The following is a 21,227-nucleotide window of genomic DNA, read 5'->3' on the forward strand; positions in this document are numbered from 1 at the left end:
GTTCCTACTCACCAATGTCGTAAAAGTAACCTTAATTTTTTGTGTAATTTTAACAGCACTGAAGAGGGGTTGGGAATATAAGCCAACCCGAAATGCATCTGAATTAGAAATTTTTAAATAAAACGTAACGTTTTCTAACCAATTGCTGTTTGTTCGTCTACCAATTATCTTTTTGGATTACAAAGACACTACACACTGCAAACTGTTTGAAGTTGCTATATTTTTCAGCTACAGTAGAGCGTCGTTTATCCGAATTAATTGGGGACTGGTGTTGTTCAGATAACTTATTTTTTGGATAACCGATTATGTACGAATTAACCTATCCCATCCTGAAATTTTTCTCCGTTGCGTGTCGCTTTGCGTTGAATTTTCGTTGATGTTAAGCCTAACGTAAACTTTTTTAAAATAATAATTGTGGCTATTGTATCGTTAAAAATTATTTCTTTATTTTGTACGAACAAAATAAATATATTGAAAAATATAAAAACAATAAAAAATTTTACTTCAGAAGTTAATTTAGTATCAAAAACGTAAAATATTTGAGTAGCCCAAGACATAGCCAAAGATTCCAGCACCACAGCACTAGCGAAAATTTAAATTTGCCAACTGGAATTCTTTTGGATAACTGATGTTTCGGATAATTGACTTTCGGATAAACGACGCTCTACTGTAGATAATTTTATAATAAAAATTTCTTATTAATGGAAACACATTCCTTAATGCTTAAAATGATTGGTTGTTTTAAAATAAAAGTAAAAATCTTCAGATTGTTTTTCTGATATTAAGACTAAATGTATAAAGGTTACTAGTGTAGCAATTGTAAATATAAAATGAAATTTTTATCCTTCTGTTTTTACACCAATATATCAACTATGAATTGTGTTTACATTGTTTTAAAAAAGTAATTTTAATATCATTATTAATGATGTACTGTAATTACTGATAATTATATAATTTAATATTGTATAATTTATTTTCAGAAAAATAAAAAACAACTCTTCAAATAACTGACAAATGAAATTATTAATACTTCTCTTCTTTATCCACATATTAATCAAAAAACTCAATTTTTTGATTAATATGTGGATAAAGAAGAGTAAAAAGTTTTCTATGAAGTAAAAATACTGTTTTTAAACAAGTTATAAGTAGTAAACCTCCATTAACTAGGACTAATAGGGATAAAGGTTGTCTGAGTTTAGGAAAGTCCCAAGTTAGCAGGGTGTTTTCTCTGACAATGTGGAAAACAAGAAGGTGTCTATACAGTACATTAATTTATTATGATCAGCTTTATACAGAAGTTTTACTGAGTTTTAATATGTTATAATTGAAGTCATATAATATGTATTATATTTATTTTAAAGTAATAAAACTGGTTCCCTGGTATTAAGTGGGTGCTGCAGCATATAAGCACCCCTAGATACACTCCTGATACACAGCAATGTATGTACTGTACAGTACAGTCTTTAATAATTTACTGACTATAGTAATATAATGTTTGATATCGAAAACACTTGATAATTATAATTTTTCTATTCTCAAAAAGTATTAATTACTGCACAATTTTCTGATAAAATTTGTCAAAATTATGAAGTGTTAGTTGTGGGGGTCAGAATTAGTAGGAGTTTACTGTATTTTTATTATTCTTATTGTTGCAAGTGTTGTCTTAAAAATTTTATTATATATAACCAGATATTTATGGTACGTTGTTATAAAATTTAATATAAAATGTATAATTCTTCATTTTAACTTACCAAAGATACAAAATTTTATTAGTGAAATCAGTATTTTCTATATTTAGCCTATCCTTAAATTTACCATTAGGCCTACTATGAAGAATTATTTTAAAGAATATATGGAAATAACAGTTGTAAATAGAAAAGCAAACAAATTTGGATGTTAAACTACATTAAAGAACTAAACATTGGTATAATTTCTCTGGATTATAATTGAGTTAGATTTTAATTAACTTAGTATATAATTTTTGGAGATTGAATCTAAATATGTATTATTAAAACATTTGTGTGATGCTTCTAGGCAAAATTGCAAACTAAATTAACTTTTATTTTTAAAATAACTCAGAGGAAATCTGATAAATAATTTATATTAAATAAAAAAATGAAAATACTTTAAATTGTTTTACAAGTGGTATGGATTTAAAGTCAGTCTCTCACTCTCTCTGTCTTGCACAATCAATTAGACTAAAATTAGAATTGCTTGAATTCCAAAATTAATTCTATTGTTTACATTATGATATTATTATATCTGGACTCATTATTTTATTAGGCAAATTTCTAAATTATAATGTATTTTGTATAAGTTAAGAACAACTCTGCAATAATTTCAAAAATATTAAGTACAGTAATCATTAGGTTGAGAATGAAAATATTGAATATACATGGTATGTTTAATTATTTCAGTTTTTGAGTAGAATAACAGCACAAACTGATTAAACTGTAAAGCAAATAACTTAATTACTATTTTTTATCATGCTGTGTGTGCTATAATATAAATAAATTTCATTAAAAAAAAATGTCTTCACAAACTTTGGCAGTTTGTTTTCAGATATATCTTACAGACAACTTATTTTACACAACTAAACTTTCTTACACTTTGTAATATGTGATAAATCAAATATGCCAGTTTTTTAAATAGTATATTCTTATAGATCATAAGAATGATCATATAGCAAGCAAATAGATGATATGATCTATTTGCCTGTCACGTTCAGATAAGGCTAAATAGATAATTCTTAATATGATTTAAAGTAATTTATTCAAGTTAAAATATTTGACACTACTGAAGAGAAATTTGAAAAAATATATATATCAATAATAAACCAAATGATTATCATAATTAATCGGGCTATTTTTTGTTATTATTAATATCATCTAATTATTAATAATAGCAAAAAATAGCCCAAATAATTACAGCGATCATTTGGTTTATTATTAATACATTGGGCTTAGTGATGTTTATATATACATTATATACAGTAATACCCCGAACTTACGCAATAGATGGGACCGAGCAATGACCGTGTAAGTCGGGGTATAATTTCGCAATTTGTGTAAAATCCAAGTGGGATGTATGTAAGCTAATAAATGTTCTCGTTAATCTTATCTTGTCTTTTAATTCATTCACGGTTACAAGAAATCACCACATAGTCTCTCAAGTCTTCGTAGATATAACAAACACAGAAATAAATAACACAAAATAAATTGTAGCTATGTGTCGATTCCGCGCGACATGTCCGAACATGTAAGCTGAACAATAGTGTGGGGGGAGTGAGTAATCAAGAGTTGTGTGGCGCTCAAACAAAAGAGGAATCGACGAGATTTGAAAATCGCGTAACTCCGGGTTTGCGTAAGTCGAGGTATTACTGTATATCAAGTTATAGATCCTCAAAAAACAATAATAATAAAAACTGTTTGAATCTTTAGATAGAACTATATTTTAATATTACAGTACTTGCAAGATATATAAATAAGCATCTTGTTACAAAACAAATGTACAAATTATATTAAATATAAAAATGAGTATCCTGTTGTCATTGGATTCCAAAACTTTGTTTTATCAAAAGCAGATTGAGATAAGGTGCTCTGGTCCTAAAAGTATTTATTACTAGTGATAAATATATCATATTTTTATTTTTGACAGATATTAATTAAGCAAAATTCATTTTAGAGATTAGTTTAACACATTAGATCCCAATTTATTTTAATTGTGGAACCCTTTTCACTTTGATAAAAAGTTTTGAAATCTGATCATTTTACTGATTATAAATAAAATAATAAATCAAAAACATTGAAACTAATTTATTGAACGTACAAAAAGCAGATTAATCATGGAAAAGCAAATAATAATAATTCAAAGTAGCAATTAATTTTTACGAAAGATTTCATACTCAAGTATTTGAATATTGATACTCTCTGGGCAACAGATGCACAGAAATGAATCAAAATGTGATTTGATTCTTCCCTTATTAGACTCAATGGATTTTATTTTTCACAATTATGAGTCATGTAGAATCTGTGCATAGGTCCCCTTTTCCTAAGGGATATTAATAATTTTTAATAACTATCTAAATGACTTCATACATATTTTAAACTATTAATTAAAGCTCAAAAACTAATTTTATTGTGAAACCCTAAATTTTATCCACAAGTTGGAAACTACTGTTGTAGCAGATTTTATTATTTTTCTGTTACTAGGGTATTTTAAACATTCCAAATTTGTTGGCATTTGTCAATAACCTGACAAGTTAGATGACGAATTACTGGACTGGTTTTTCAAATGTCAGGTGAAATCATTACTTGGCAACTGTTATTGTGTTCATTTTTGATGATTTGGCTAAATTTCAAAGGTGGAGCTGGTTTACAAAATGTATATTAAGGCATACATTTAAAGCTTTTAATAAATTAATAGTGTTTGCATTTCTTATTGAATGTAAAGAACAAAGAAATGTAATTAAGTTATACAATAAACTGAAATATTTTTATACTTACATTTTAAATCTGACTTACAGAATTTATTTTATATGTGAATTATATATATAACTAGCTTACCCGTTGCGCATTGCTGTGATCTCAGAAGAAACGAAATTCAAGCAAACTCATTATGATAAAATTAAGTTTACATTTTATCATTTTTATTGAAACTTATTATTATTATTATTCATTTTCATGGGGAAAACATTTCAAAGTGTCGTTTCAATTTTATTTATTTATTGGAGTGCTTTGTGGATACATGATATTTTTTGTTTTTCCGTCCGGTGCGTACACGAATAAATCAGAAGGTTTTCCGACGCGTGAGTTGGCCACATACAGTTGTCTATGTGAGAAGTACGGTTTCTTTAAATTTAGCTCACATACTCGCAGAGATTGTTAGAAGTGCGATATTTCCCATTTTTATATATTTTTTTTAATCCTTTATAATTTTGATTATTTAATTGCTCCTTCCTCTCTTCCTTGGCGTGTTGTGAAATTTCTCATAGTTGAATAATAAACCGTTTTATTGTAATTTGTTTTTTTAAATTATTTTGAGTTGATATTAAAATTTGGAAAAGGGGGATTCCTAGATAGGTAAAATAGGTGAATTTCCTTCTACAACTTCGGTTGTAGTTCGGGATACAGTTAAGGTTTTAACAAAGTTTGAGCGATTACGTAATTAGCAAAAAAAAGTTGAAATAAAGTGATTAAACAAAAATTATAACAAATATCGTAAATAATAAATGCATATACAGTATAGAGATATTTTTTGGAGGGGGGAAATAGTCTTCACAATTTGAAATCGATTGAACACACAGTGCTCGAATGCTCGTGTAATGTGAAACGTGCGCCATCTATCATAGAATAAATGCCAGAAACCTTCACAGGAGTATATTAAACAACTTCCCAAAGTTTCATGGCAATTGGATAAACAGTGTGGTAGTGCATGAAGGACACACACACACACACACACACACACACACACACACACACACACACACACACACACACACACACACACACACACACACACACACACACACACACACACACACACACACACACACACACACACACACACACACACACACACACACACACACACACACACACACACACACACACACACACACACACACACACACACACACACACACACACACACACACACACACACACACACACACACACACACACACACACACACACACACACACACACACACACACACACACACACACACACACACACACACACACACACACACACACACACACACACACACACACACACACACACACACACACACACACACACACACACACACACACACACACACACACACACACACACACACACACACACACACACACACACACACACACACACACACACACACACACACACACACACACACACACACACACACACACACACACACACACACACACACACACACACACACACACACACACACACACACACACACACACACACACACACACACACACACACACACACACACACACACACACACACACACACACACACACACACACACACACACACACACACACACACACACACACACACACACACACACACACACACACACACACACACACACACACACACACACACACACACACACACACACACACACACACACACACACACACAANCTTTGGGGAGACGGAAGGATTCATGATTGCCATACAGGATCAGGTCATAAATACTAAAAACTACAGAAAACACATACTCAAAGATACAACACTCACAAATGACACATGCAGAAAATGTCACATCATGCCAGAAACTATACAACACATTACATCTGGGTGCAAGCTCTTGGCACAGACAGATTATTTACACAGACATAATCAAGTAGCAAATATAATACACCAAGAGCTTGCAAAGAAACACAACTTGGTAGACATCCACGAACCATACTACAAGTATAGTCCACAAACAGTATTGGAAAACAACATGCATAAAATGTACTACGACAGAGCCATAATCACAGATAAAACAATTTACCACAACAGACCAGACATCAAACTCATTGACAAACACAATAAAATCACATACATTATAGACATAGCCATTCCAAACACTCAATGTACAAAACACATGCACTGAAAAAATTAGGAAGTACACAGAACTCGCCCAGGAAATGAGGCATCTGTGGAGGATGGATAGCGTGCTTATTGTACCTGTCGTTCTCTCCTGTACAGGTATGATACCACACACACTACACAAAAGCCTGGGAGCATTACAATTGAAGAGAAATACATACATCACATTACAGAAGACCACTATATTGAATACATGCCACATTGTTAGGAAATTTCTGAATACAGACACTGACACACTTATTTAATTTTTGTTTTTGGTTGCTATGCCATGACTCTGGTCCAGCATAGTACACAGCCACTGGTGTGAACTGAGTAACCCACTAAACCCAACATAATAATAATAATTGCTGTTAGGGTTAGCACTGTTACAAGAGGCATAGATATATAGTTTAATAATTAACAATAATATGTTTTCTATTTATTCTATTTATATTAAGCTATTGATAATACTTTGTGAAACATTTTTAAAACTCTCTCAAATTATTATTATTATTATTATGCATTTTAATTTTTTATAAATTTTATGGTTTTTATAATCCTGATTTGTTGAAGAATTGATTATTTTTAGTATATTATAATTAATATGCACTTGGTTTGTTTTAGTACAGATACTTAAGTTATAGAACAATTATTTTGGGTAAAATTTAAAAAAAAATTATATTTCTAGTAGTATAGTAGGACTCCATTGTCAGGAACTTGCCCCACATAGTGTTAGGTTTATGCTATTGGCAATGTGACAAAAAATGAAAAATACATAAAATAAAAATACTTAATTACCCACTAAATCTGCACCATTTTGTAAAGTTGCACAAAGTTTCACAGCATCTCACTCAATCACACTCATTCTTATTCTGTAAAAAACTCATTTCTTTGTTTTAACTAAACACTGGGACTTACATCAGTTTTTGTTTTTGTTCTCACTTTTAGCAATCATGTACATGTGATAGCAGTGCTTTTTTTGTCATTTGTGTTAATTACTTTGCAAATATACTGTAGCTCCAAAACACAGGGATAGTGATGCTAGTAGCTCTGACAAGACAAAGAAAAGCTGTAAAGTACCTTAGATTCAGAGAAAATTTTAATTTTACTGAAAAAAGAAGTGTGCTTCTGAAATTCTTATTTTTATGATTTATTATGCTGATTGCTAATAACGTTTATTTGCTTCATTTATATTTTAAAAAATTGTGATAGATATGTTAGTAGAAGAAATACTCAAAATAGTGAATTTTATTAACTATTATGTGAATTTCTGCCTTATACAAGAAGTCTTGGAATGTATTGATTACATATGGCAAGACCCTACTGTAGTTAATGTTACTTTTTAATACTATACTAAATTACTAAGATGTTTATAGAAATGAAAAATAAGTTTAATATTTTCAGGATTTTTTTTTCTTCTTTTAAGAGTGACAAATTAACTCTATGAAAAATTAGCAACAATTTGCTAATTTTATTATTGAGATAGTTGCAAAATTGTCTCATAAAACAATTGTGTGGCAATTGTTTACCTAATAAACATCTAATAGAGAGTAAGAAGTGCACTATTTATTAATTTTGAATTTTCTTTTCTCACTAATACAGTAGAGCGTCGTTTATCCGAATCAATTGGGGACTGGGGTGGTTTGGATAACTTATTTTTCGGATAAGGAATCATGTACGAAAAAATATATTAATTTATCCCATGTTGAAATTTTTCTCCGTTGCATGTCGCTTCGCGTTGAATTTTCGTTGATGTTAAGCCTAACGAAGACTATTGTATTGTTAAAAATTATTTTTTATTTTGTACAAACAAAATAAATATATTGAAACGTATAAAAACAATAAAAAATTATACTTCATATGTTAATTTAGTATCAAAAACATAAAATATTTGAGTAGCTCAAGAAATAGCCGAAGATTGCAGCGCCACAGCACTAGCAAAAATTTAAATTTTTCTGACTGGAATGCTTTTGGATAACAGACGTTTCGGATAACCAGCTTTCAGATGAACGATGCTCTACTGTAGTGAGAAAAGAAAATTCAAAATTTAAATTAGTTTTCAAAGTGTAAGAATATTAAAGTATGATGTGACTGATTCATGAGAAAAACTAATTAAAAAAAACTGAACTAAATAGATACAACATTATTGTATTTTTAGACATTTGATTAAGTTGTGTTTTTATTAGTTTTTTTTTTTTTATTGAACCTTCTGGCACACATCCATTTAGAACATCAAATGAACTAAATAAAATAGCTTATATATTTCAATAACAACATTTGGCATGTTGACACTGTAGAACTTGACTATTATACATTCTGCTTTACCATATTGTCTTTTTAAATATTTTTTTTCCTCAACTAATTGATAATCTCAACTTTATATTTTTATAGTAATGAAAATAATAAATTTTCTTAGTTTACAACTAGAATTGTTTTCAAAAGTCATTCAATTTAATAGTTCAGAAAACTATTTACAGAAATAAACACAATTAGACTTCCCATTAAAATTTAATTTATAAGTGCTTTTGATGTTATTTCAGGCTTCAGTTTCAGATTGGAAGTTTACAAAATCTATCGTAAAGTAGCTTGAAGAATGTTTATTAATTGAAAATTAATGATTTATAAATATTTATGCTGTTGTGTTTATTCAGTAAATTATTTTCTGAATAATTAAATGTGTAGTTGCAAAGGTACAATGTTAAATTCAGTTTCAGTTTGCATTATTTAAAATTTCTTGTTAATAAATAACTGTTTTTATAGTCTTTAATGAATTCAGTTGAGTTACATCTTCAATGCACCTTTTAGCAGTGGCGAAGTAAAAACAGAAATGTTTTCAACTTGGTTATTGCCAGTGTTCTTTTAATTTCACTTGCTGTTAAAGTGCATTAATTAATTTAGCTGATTTTTATTTTTTGAATTAATTTAAAAATTTTTAGAATTAAATAATGTATTAGGGGTTCCAGATCTTTTAAAAATGCTACAATGTTGATTGCTAAAGAAGCATTCCTTTTGCGATGTTGCTCAAGTATGAGAACAGAAACACACGACTACCAACCAACATTAGTAACCAAGAGTGTTCTAGTCTGTATGTACAAAATCTGTTGTATTGTATCGTTGCATAGCAATCAAGTTTAAATATGATCATGCTGTCCTTGTTCTGTACAAAGTAGTGATTGGTGATTGAAGTTTTAACCAAAGTTAGGGATTATTTTACATCTTACCAGTGGCATGCTGTCCATGGAAGCTGTGGAAGTGTTGCTTCCTTTGTATTTTCTAAAATATATATATACATATTGTGCAATTATTTTCATATTTTAACATACTTTGAATTAAAATTAATATTTTATTATAGCCGCATTATGTAACTTATTACAAATTTCTATACACATGAAAAACAACAATAAGATTGCTATTGTATATTCGAATATAAATTCGTATATTCATATTCTCAATGGAAACACCATATTGTTGAATACGGGATAGCCTCCACAGCCAAAATATTTGAATTGTGTAAATCAGCCAGATTATGCGCATGCACTTTACAGAGCAACAACCTCACACGATTTAGTTCGTGGATGCTACACACCAAAATATCGTACAATGCTTCCAATGATTCTATCCAGGGCTGGCACAGCTTCCTTATCATCAAATATCACTGCACACCACTGCATCTTACAGCTCATATTTGGCACCATTAATATTAATAATAGTAATTTATAATTTAAAAATTTAAATTCTGAACTCTGAAACTTTAAATAAAGGAATAATGGTACTTAGAACCATTTTTTAATCTGTCAAAGACTAGAAATACATTTTAAATGCGGAGCTGAATCTGTTTTTTAAAAGAAAGAGAACATTTCTGTAAAGAAATAAGTTTTTGGTTTACTGAATTAAGTAGTTTTTGTAATACTTTATATATAAAATGATAATTAAATTCATTTTATATAAAAATTATTTTAATTCATAATGTAGTATTTATCTTATTAATAGTAAACTGTTGTTTACAAATATGTTTATAAAAATTTATCTGTTAAACATTTAAGTTTGCTTATAGAACATACTGCAATGTGGTAATTTATGCTGATTTGTGAGCTGTTAAGGTGCATTCACAGTATGTTGATCTGCAATGCCAAATAGTTGGGTATGTGCCTGTCAGCTTATACCAATTGGCATGCCATGTTTAAGCTGACTGCATCAGTTTTGCACAAAGAAAGCTGGGCTAAAGTATGTGGTGTTGACATGCTACATAGTGGTGCTATAACGTACCCCGTTGTGGGGCGAAGTGGCCATACTAAGAGATTGCAATAACAGAAATCTTGTGTATATTTGGGGAGCCCTTCTTACCAACATATTAAAGCCCTGCAACACCCCCACACTTGATTTGCCCCCTTTGTGGATCAATTTGTATAACCATCTAAAACAACGTATCTAGCTCCACAATTTGGAGGCGTTTAACACATGCGCATTATAACCGCGCGTGTTTTCGTTTAAAAATTTTGTTACGTTCTACCATTGCTCTCATTCCAAAATGTTAATAAGCTTGGAATGATTTGTTGTTTGTATTCAAAAAGGATTTTAAATGTTTTAACCTGACGAAGACGAAAATAATTATCGTCGAAAGCGCTTGTTGATTTAGCGACATTTATTTGTAATTTAATGCGTATATGTTAAAAGTTTCTTCTATTAAACAATCGGCATGCTGTCCATCACTGTATTGTGGTGCCTATTAATTTGTCTACATAATCCAGTATCGAGTCCTTCATAAAATCACATTCTCTATATCTCTTTCAACTCTGAAGACTAACTTGGATGAACCCAAAAAAAAAATCTATGCTTTTGAGATCCACGACACTGAATAATAATTAAATATACTAGTAAAGCAACAGAGGCTACTTGAACATCTTCCTTGTCATGAATTTTCAAGACTTCAATTAAAAGCCAATATGCTTTGCCAAGTGGTAATGCTGGTTGACTTAATTTGGATGTACTGTACTTCTAAGGCCTATAAACATTGAGTTTCTCTGATAAGGCAGAAATTAGCCAGTACAGTTATATAATAATTGAATCAATCAATCAAAACTTTATTTGTATTAGGCTTTTTCCTGTTACAACAGGGTGTTATAATTTAATATTTAATCACGGTAAATCTCCATTAGTTTTAACATAAAACACAACAATTTCAACATCTTTAACTATTTACATAATTTCATTATTTTTTAATTATTATTAGATCAGTTAGTTTGCTTTGTTTTTCACTCACACAGTTACAACAAATTTTTTATCATAATTATATAATTTATAAATTGTTACAATCTTTGCTGTATGAAAAAACCATACATAGAATTTTCCATAGTGCAGTTACCTAAAGAGTGAAGATCATAACATTGTCTTAATTCTCTGGCCTCTTTACACTTGCAAAATATGAAATTTTGAGAATTTGCCATTACATCTTGGACAGTCACAATTAGAATATTCATAAAATTTGTTATTAATAATTATCACCTCTTTCTTAAGTCTAAGTTGAATAAAGAATTTTTTAATATTAAAAGGTAAGTTTGTTAACATGTAACTATTATTATATGGATAATCCAAGATTGTGCCATACCACTTCGGCATTTTCCTCTTATGTATATCTTCAATATCTTGAGCCAAAGAGATTTGTAATACATTTTGAATCAGTTGAGCACTTAACTCTTCACTTATCTTTGGTATTTCCATAAACGGTCTTATAGAAAAAATCTTATAGAAAAACCATAACTATTAAGAACTTTAGATAATTGACCTACCCAATTTCTACACTGCACATTCACCCTTGATTTATGATATAATTGTCTCAGTAAAATAGCCGATAGATTTCCACCATCTCTAATCTTGAAAAATAATTTAATACATCTTTTTATAAATAATGCACATTATTTAAATCTATTCAATTCCAGTCTGAGTGTGCTTCCAGGTAAGTTATACTCTAGCGTAAATATTTTACGTATAAATTTATTTTGAATTATGTCGAATTTCAGATAATTTGTAAGATTCCATATCAGTGAGGAGTAACTTATAGTATTCACTAAAATAGAATTGAACAGCTTAAAATGAACATAAATGTGTTCTTCAGTTTAATCACAGAAAATAGCCTCACCATGTTATTAATTAAATTGTTAGCTTTAACCATGCTATTCTTTATACTGTTTTACAAAAGAAAGAGTTGGTGTCAAAGTAATTCTTAAGAACTTAATTTCTTGTACCACCTTAAGTTCTTCGTTGTTAAAATAAAAGGTCCTATATTTCTTGGGAAGTCTAGACCCATTTCTAAATATCATTATAGATGATTTACTAGACAATAAGATTTTCTCATCAGAGTAGACTATTTTGTCTTTAGATAATCTCTTGTTATTGATGCTAACTTTTCTTCCTTTGTACTTTGTATTTAACTTCTTTCCTATTCGGGTGTTGAAATCACCTCCTATAATCCACAAATTTGTAAAATTTGACCACTGATAAATGACTTTTTGGATTTCTTGAAAGGTCGCCTTTTTATCTATTGATGGAGAAACGTATATTAGTATAACACCTAGTCATGGCTCTCTCCAAGATGCTTTGAGTCTCTGTTCCAATTCTATTACAGTAAAGATATATTTTTCAGTTATATGAAATTGTAATAACTCACCAAGATTTCTTTCAATTAACAATAATAGTCCTCCGGAAGGTCGACCAAATCTTCTTATTCTCTGTGCTTTGCTGATTAATACCATATATTTTCTTTTTAGATACTCTTTATCTACTTTATTCATATTAGTTATTCATGTTTCTGTGAACCCAGTTATTGAGTGAGACTTTATATATTCATTTAAAGTATCTTTATATAATTTTCCCGATCATTCATCGGGAAAATTATATAAAGATATCCCCGAACATTCCAAAAGCCTATAAATAAATTATCTTCTTCTCTATTTGTTCTTACAAAGGCAGGTGGCTCAACTAAGTTATCATTAACAATCAGGTTTTCTGTATTCCAAATGTGATTATTGTCTATTTCTATCTTTTCTATTTTTTTATTTTTAACATTCAGATTGCTTATTAAGTCTTCTTCATCATTTATTGAGATTTCTAAAGTCTTTGTCAAACTAGTCCTAAAAAATGATCTAAATGAATTATCAATACTTTCCAATTGACATTGTATGTATATATTATCTTGTCCTTTATGTAATAATTGTCTCTTACTATAATTTTATTTCCATTAATTTTTCCTGTTTAGTTACAGTTTGTAGGTTTTTTCTTCTTAATCTCAACCTTTTGCATAAATCTGATATGAAAACTATTTTTCCTCCTCTCCTCACTATTAAATTTAACTTTTGTTTTCCAGAATTCTCTGAGAATTGAATTTCTTACATATACGGAATTAAGTTTAATTTTTACAATAGGATTTACTTCACTATTAGTTAGTCTAACTAGGCTTTCCATGGAATTGTTTACTATTCCCAAATCTGAGTTAATAAAATGATTAATCTCCTTGATATAGTCAGTTGATTTAAATGGATAATTTATAACTATAATATTCTTATTTGTTCTCTCATTTACCAGTCTATCTATTTCAAATTCTAACATATCTTTCAACAACCTGCTGTTTCTGAATATTTCGTCCAGTTCTTCTATCTTATAGATAATTTTATTTAATTCTCCTTTAAACCCTTTTTCTTCTTTCAGTGAGTTAACTTCAGACTTAATAGCTTGCAATTCTATATTTAGCTGCAAAAATTTTTCCTGTATTAACTCATAAATTGCTTTAAGTGTGTATTAGGACTCTTCTGCTTCCTGTTTTTCTATTTCCCTTAATGGCTCAAAATAATCTTGTATTTTCATATTTCTTGTTGTTCCTGGTCTGTCCTTACAAGAATCATCTTCAGTTTGATAATATTCCTCACTCAGTTTATCCACCAGCTGGTTTTCCTCATCCACTTCTTTGAAGATCTCTTTCTGTGCATGCTTTTTTGCATTTCCACTTGATTTACTTGCTGCAGTGAACAGGTAACAGGCCTGGATTTATTTCAATACCTGCAATAATTAGTAAGCACATAATTAAAATCAAACTTAACCTATTAGTAAATATCCAGTACTTCAAATGAATCATAATTTGCTTCTTTATGATTTTCGTACACACCAGAACAACACTATTAATCTTCACTAAAAAAATTGCCAGTACCTTCACAGGCCTACTCTCACCCCTATAATAATTGAATCAATTATTTCAAAAAGTAGATATGTGACAATTTTGATGTAATGCATATTTTAGGTGTTATATAGCATTTAAGAGTAAATCCAATGTTTTATGTTAAAAAGAGATTTCTCACATTCCTGCTATAAGTATTATTTACAGTACATTTTGCTAATGTGAATATATTTTGCTGTTTTTGAGCTTTTAAAATCAAAACTGTTTAGTTGAGATGAGAGAGAAAAAGTGATACTTAAGAGATGACAAAGACACAAGGAACTGTGGCCACTAATTGGCCACTGGCCATTCTTTTAATTATACTGTATATTTGCTATAATATATGCTATACATTATTTAGAATACTTAAAAATTTCTTTATAATTTTTCAAAATAAATATTATTTAAAATATACTAATTATAGTATTGAATGCTCAACAAGAAATAGATCAAATATTATTAAATTCATAAGTTTACTAGCCAAATTATTAAAATAATAAAATGAATATATAAATAGTATAACTTTATGCTCTAATTTAGACTACCTTCAGGTTTGCAAATTTTTGAATAAAATATGATTTTTTGTTTTGAAAACAAAAATTGTATTCTATTCTAACGTTAGAAAACGTAAAGATGATCTAAATTAAATTGAAAGTACTTGTTAACATTAAAATTTATGCTGATAATAAAGTGTTTGGTATTTATATATTTGAAATTTAGTCAATTGATTTCTCACATGAATAAAATGAATTTTTTAATATATGAGTAGATAAGCATTTTTATTTTAAAATTTTATTTGTTACTATAGGTGCTTAATATTTATTTATACTTAATTTCATAACAATTACATCTAACTAATTGAAGAGAGAAATGTTTGAAACTGAATTTAATCATCAGTTTCAAACATTTATTGATCATCAGTTAATATATAATTTAATCACTGCATTTATCTATATGATAATATATCTACTTATAATAAAAGTTGATTTAATTAATAAATTTATTAGTTAAATTATTAAAACATTCAATATAGTATACTGTACTTATATATGTAATCTCACATATTTCAAATTTTAGTGTAATAGTCAATAACATCTAATTATTAATGTTTATAGATGTTAAGTATGCTTTAATAAAATAATTAAAAATTACTTTTATTGATTATTATTTTCCATCATTCTATATTTAATACTATTATTTTCAATCCTTTTTACATTTAGGTTTAGCAAATAGTATAAATTAAACAAATCAAACAGTTTGTCTGTTTGATGGAAGTAATATGTTAAATTTGTATAATTTATATTGTTTGCTGATGATAATTGCTTAAAAGAATTGAAAGTACTAATTTAAAACAAATGCTGAAAAATTAAAGTTGTATTATTTATTGTAAATATTCCAGTTTAATTAGATTAATAATAGATAGATTCTATGTATGAAACAACCACTTATCCTTACTCCTGGAAATCATTAATACTCACAATGATATACAAAAAAGATGATAAACTTTCTCCAAATAATTATAGGCCGATTGCATTAATTTCAACTTTAAGAAAAGTTTTACATCACTACTAGCTACAAAATTTCAGCACTGGATGAAGATAATGGATCTTGAAGCAAACTTTCAATATGCCTTTTTCAAAAATAAAGGAACAGAATCTGCTATTTTCCTGTTATCATCCATAATACAACTTCAACTGAGTAAAAAACATAGAAAGATTTATGTAGCTTTTATAGATATTCAAAAAGCCTTTGATTCTGATTTATATTCTGCTATTAGTACATAAGTTAAAAGCTAAAGGATCAGGAAACAAATTTGCTACTACAATATTTAAGCTATTTTTAACTTATAACGCAACTATTAAAGAGGGAAAATCTGTTTCTCCATCATTAACATTAACACGAGGAATACTTCAGGGTGACCCGTCACCTTACTTATTCAACTTCTATTTACTTGAAATCGATCAAATGTTTCAAGATCATTCAGATGGGATAGAGATTAGTGACAGAGTTTTCCACTATGTGTTATTTGTGGATGACCTTGCTGTCTTTGCTCCGACAAAAGTTTAAATACAAAGAAAAATTAATCAGTTAAATTCTTATCTTAAATTAATTCACTTAACTATAAACTCTGCCAAAACTAAAGTTCTTATATTCTGTAACAATAGTAGAATCTCCAAAAAAGAAACTCTGCTATATCTAGATAATAATCCACTGCAGACAGTAAATGAAATTAATTATTTGGGTGTTGTTTTTGACTGGAACCATACATTTAAATCACATCTCTCATAGTTAGACAACAAGGTAAAACTTGCCATAGATAATCTGTTTTATTTATATTCTAAATTAAAAATTTCCAACTTAACTGTCTATATGAAGCTCTATAATAAAATTATTAATTCAATCATATACTACGCATCTCCAATCTGGGGACTTGACTACTTGTATAAACTGGAATCTTTCCATATTTATTTCATCCGCAGACTATTTCATTTAGAAAGAACTGTTCCAGGCTACGCAATTCGTAACGAAACCAACTGTATCTGCACGTTCCCATTCTTTATAAAACGAATCATTAAATTCTATTAAAAGTGACAGTAATATCAGCTTTCTACATAATGAAATAATTAAAAGCAGCAAAAAAACCAACATCAATACAACTTTGGCAAACTAAGTTAAATAAAATACTAAATTCTTTTGGTGTATCAGAATTATTATTCAAAGATAGTATCCGGGATTGGAAATTTGTATATACCACATTAATAGATTCAGCCATCTCTCAGTCAATAAATGCTGATCAAGCCAGTTTAAATCATAATACTTATCATTCATGGTACTTAAAAATTTTTTAAATCCCATCTATATAACCTTATATGATAAAAACAATCAACTTCAACGTGAAAAGACTAATATCACAATTATGACTAAACAAATTCTTGCTGTATATTAATAATATATATATAAACTTATCAAATAATTACTGCCCATGGTGTAAATCAGGAGAATCTTCAATTGACCATTTACTTCAGAAATGTCAAAGACTTTCAAATATATGTGACTCTCTCAATGTCTCACGAATGTTACATGATAATACTCACCAAGATTATAGAAATATTCTAAATAATTTGAATAAAAAAAGATCTCTACAATTTATATAAATACTTCATCAAAGCGACAGAAATGTTAGAAAATTAAATCAGCAGAGTTAACTTATGATATTGTTGTAAAACTTGACTATTGTTGTTTGGATATACAGTAGAGCATTGTCTATCCGAAAGCTGGTTATCCAACACGTCTGTTATCCGAAAGCATTCCAGTCGGCAATTTACATTTTTGCTAGTGCTGTGGCGCTGCAATCTTCGGCTATTTCTCGGGCTGCTCAAATATTTTACATTTTTGATACTAAATTAACATCTGAAGTATAATTTTTTATTGTTTTTATATTTTTCAATAAATTTATTTTGTTTGTACAAAATAAAAAAAATAATTTTTAACGATACAATAGTCTTCGTTAGGCTCAACATCGATGAAAATTCAACGCGAAGCAACACGCAATGGAGAAAAATTTCAACATGGGATAAATTAATATATTTTTTCGTACATGATTCGTTATCCGAAAAATAAGTTATCCAAACTACCCCAGTCCACAATTGATTCGGATAAATGCCGCTCTACTGTAATGTTATGATTATCTAACTATTGTTATTAATTATTAATTATGTTAATAATTAACTAATATGAAATCTATTGTATAAAAAAACTTCTGAATGTTACAATATTATTTAATGTTATTATCAAGGATGGTTTATAAATTAAATTTGTACAATCCCCGCAACAGGGATAATACCTTTTTGCTAATAAAGTTTTTTTTTTGATTTGATAATAGATACAATAGATAAACAAAAAATTATATTCATTAAAATTTCAATATTTTAAATGAGTTAAAAATTTAAGACAGATATATTTATTAAATGTATAAATGCTTAAATATCAACAATTAAGATTTATTTATTCATTATTTAATATTTTAGATAAATTAAAAATTTATCAAAATATCAATAGATATTCAGTGATTGTTAACATGTATTTAATATTATATAATTCTCTTATAAATGTACAAAAATACAAATATACTTGGTACTTTTATATTTTTTTTGTAAACATAAATCACATGGTAATGAAAATAATTAAATAAATCATTTTGTGATTTTTCCCCCTTCTTTTCATTATAGTGATTGAATTTAAGTGTTTAAAATATATTTTATATATAAATGAATAATTTATTATTGAATTTTAATAAATAGTTTTTTTTTATTATACTTTTATTTTAGTGCTTATAGTAAGTTATTTATTTATTTAAAAAATTTTAAAGAAAATATAATTAACTTATAAATATTTGCAATATTTACAGATATGCCCTTGTTTGGATTTTGTCCTGCCTGGGATGAATTTTATTTAGTAGTCTGTGAATTGTGTGGTTATGTTGTTAAACCACAAGCATTAAAGAATCATATTGGTATGTACTTAAAATAGTTTAAATGAATCCATTTTATTTAAATATTTTAATAATGTTTTATTCAACATAAATTCAGAATTTAATATATAGTTATAACAAAACTTTCAGATCAGAATTATTTTAATAATTTTTATCTATTAATAACTACATAAATTTCTGATTTTAAAGTTATAATGATAAACTGCTGTTAAAATTTTGGCTAACAAATAGATTATTTAATCAGAAATGTTTTCAATCCTGATTATCTTCACTTTACAGAATAAGTGGAATAGAATTGTTTTAAATTTTAAAAAATAAAGATTTAAGTTAGAAGCAATAAAATAAAAAATAAAGAAATAAAATAAAATAAAAATAAATACTTTTTATTTTATTTAATATTATTATACATACATAATTATATAATGTAAAAAGACCAAAGACATAATCAAAAGCATTTCTGAATAAATAATCTGTTTGGTAACCAGAAGTTGTTTATCATTATTATTGTAATGATGCCAAGTTTTGTTAACTTCCATGATTTTTACAGTCTAGAAATACCTTACAATTTGCAAAAAATTAAAATAAATCAAAAATTATTTTGCAATACAAATAAATTGATAATACTCTAATTGTTCTGTATTATAATCATTACTGGTTTTTGTCTGTTTTAAATGAAAGTATTGTCAATAATGAATTAAAATATAAGCCGTAAAATATATTTTACATATTAATATCTAATTGTTGTATGAAATTTTATTTTAAGATTCAATCAGCAGATCAGTTCTTACTTCATTAAGATTTTAACATATAAAAACTTATATTTTATATATAAATATTTCATTAAAATATTGATGTTTATTTGATAATTTACTATATCTCATCCAATGTCAATCTAAACCTTCAATTTTTCTGCAAACAGTCTCTTTTTAAATAGTATTAGAATTTGAGTATGCCCAAATGACATTTTTAAATCTTCTTATCAGTTCTGTCTATAATTTAGCATTGGAATTTAAGATGCTAAATGGTTACATTATTTCAGGTATTCAGTAATGTGATACACTAGGAACATCAAAATACAGCTAAAATCATAATTATCTATCTGGGTAATAGATTATAAGAGTGAAGAACAGTACAATTTCAGAATGCTGTACATGTGCAGAAACTATCGATCATTATATATTTTTAAAACGGTTACATTATATTTTCTAAATTTTCTTAATAATAGTAAACAATAAAGATACAGAGTAGATGATGTTTATATGAAAAACCTAATTAATAAATTGAATATTATAGGTTAATTGGTATTATAACTTATATGAATTGTTCATTTTCTAAGTTTTCAATAAGGCTTAAAAATTTTACTATTTGTACTCTTAAGCTCTTTCTTCTATACTTGCTTATTTTATGTTTATGGTAAAGTATATATGTTACTGTGAAAGACCGAAATTAGAGAATGTCGATATTCTTCGGTGAATGTCGACACATACAAAATATGTCGGTGAAAGATAGAATATTTGGTTATATTATTATACATTCGAACAATTGCCGGTGTATGTCGGCAAGCACAGATAAGCTTTGCTGGAAGTCGAAACAACACCCGAAAAGCTGATGTCGATAGAGAGGCGACAATCTGTCGCCAAATCCTTTGTGGGTAGTCGGAGTTAGGACAAGGTCATACCTCTTTTCCCGGCAATGGTTTGGTGGAAATAGCCTACTTTGTTACTGGATGGAGTTTTTGTTCTTTTGATCCCGTGAGGTGGGGATCAGTTAGTCAGGTCGAGTGGCGGAGGATGAGAGGGGTCGTCGGTAAGGCGTCGGCGATATCCGAATAAAAGACACCATTAACAGATCAGTTCGTAATCAAGTAATAACATAATCAGTTCGTAATTTGTAAAGAAAAGTTACTTTTCATAGATGAGATTCCTTTTCAA

The 21,227-nt window shown here is 28.2% G+C and overlaps 1 protein-coding gene across 1 annotated transcript in view; it reads left to right on the top strand.

Moving 5' to 3' along the window:
- The window catches only part of LOC111628436 (mucin-5AC-like), a 242,134-nt gene that overhangs the window by 55,092 nt on the left and 165,815 nt on the right, over positions 1-21,227 (top strand). Inside the window, exon 3 of the mRNA XM_023372220.1 lies at positions 19,213-19,317. Within this exon, the coding sequence (XP_023227988.1) occupies positions 19,213-19,317 (105 nt within the window). The remainder of the gene's footprint in view (positions 1-19,212; positions 19,318-21,227) is intronic.

Source organism: Centruroides sculpturatus, unplaced genomic scaffold, assembly GCF_000671375.1.
Source record: "Centruroides sculpturatus isolate CEXI.00-Female unplaced genomic scaffold, Cexi_2.0 scaffold320, whole genome shotgun sequence".
Classification (NCBI taxonomy): Eukaryota; Metazoa; Arthropoda; class Arachnida; order Scorpiones; family Buthidae; genus Centruroides; species Centruroides sculpturatus.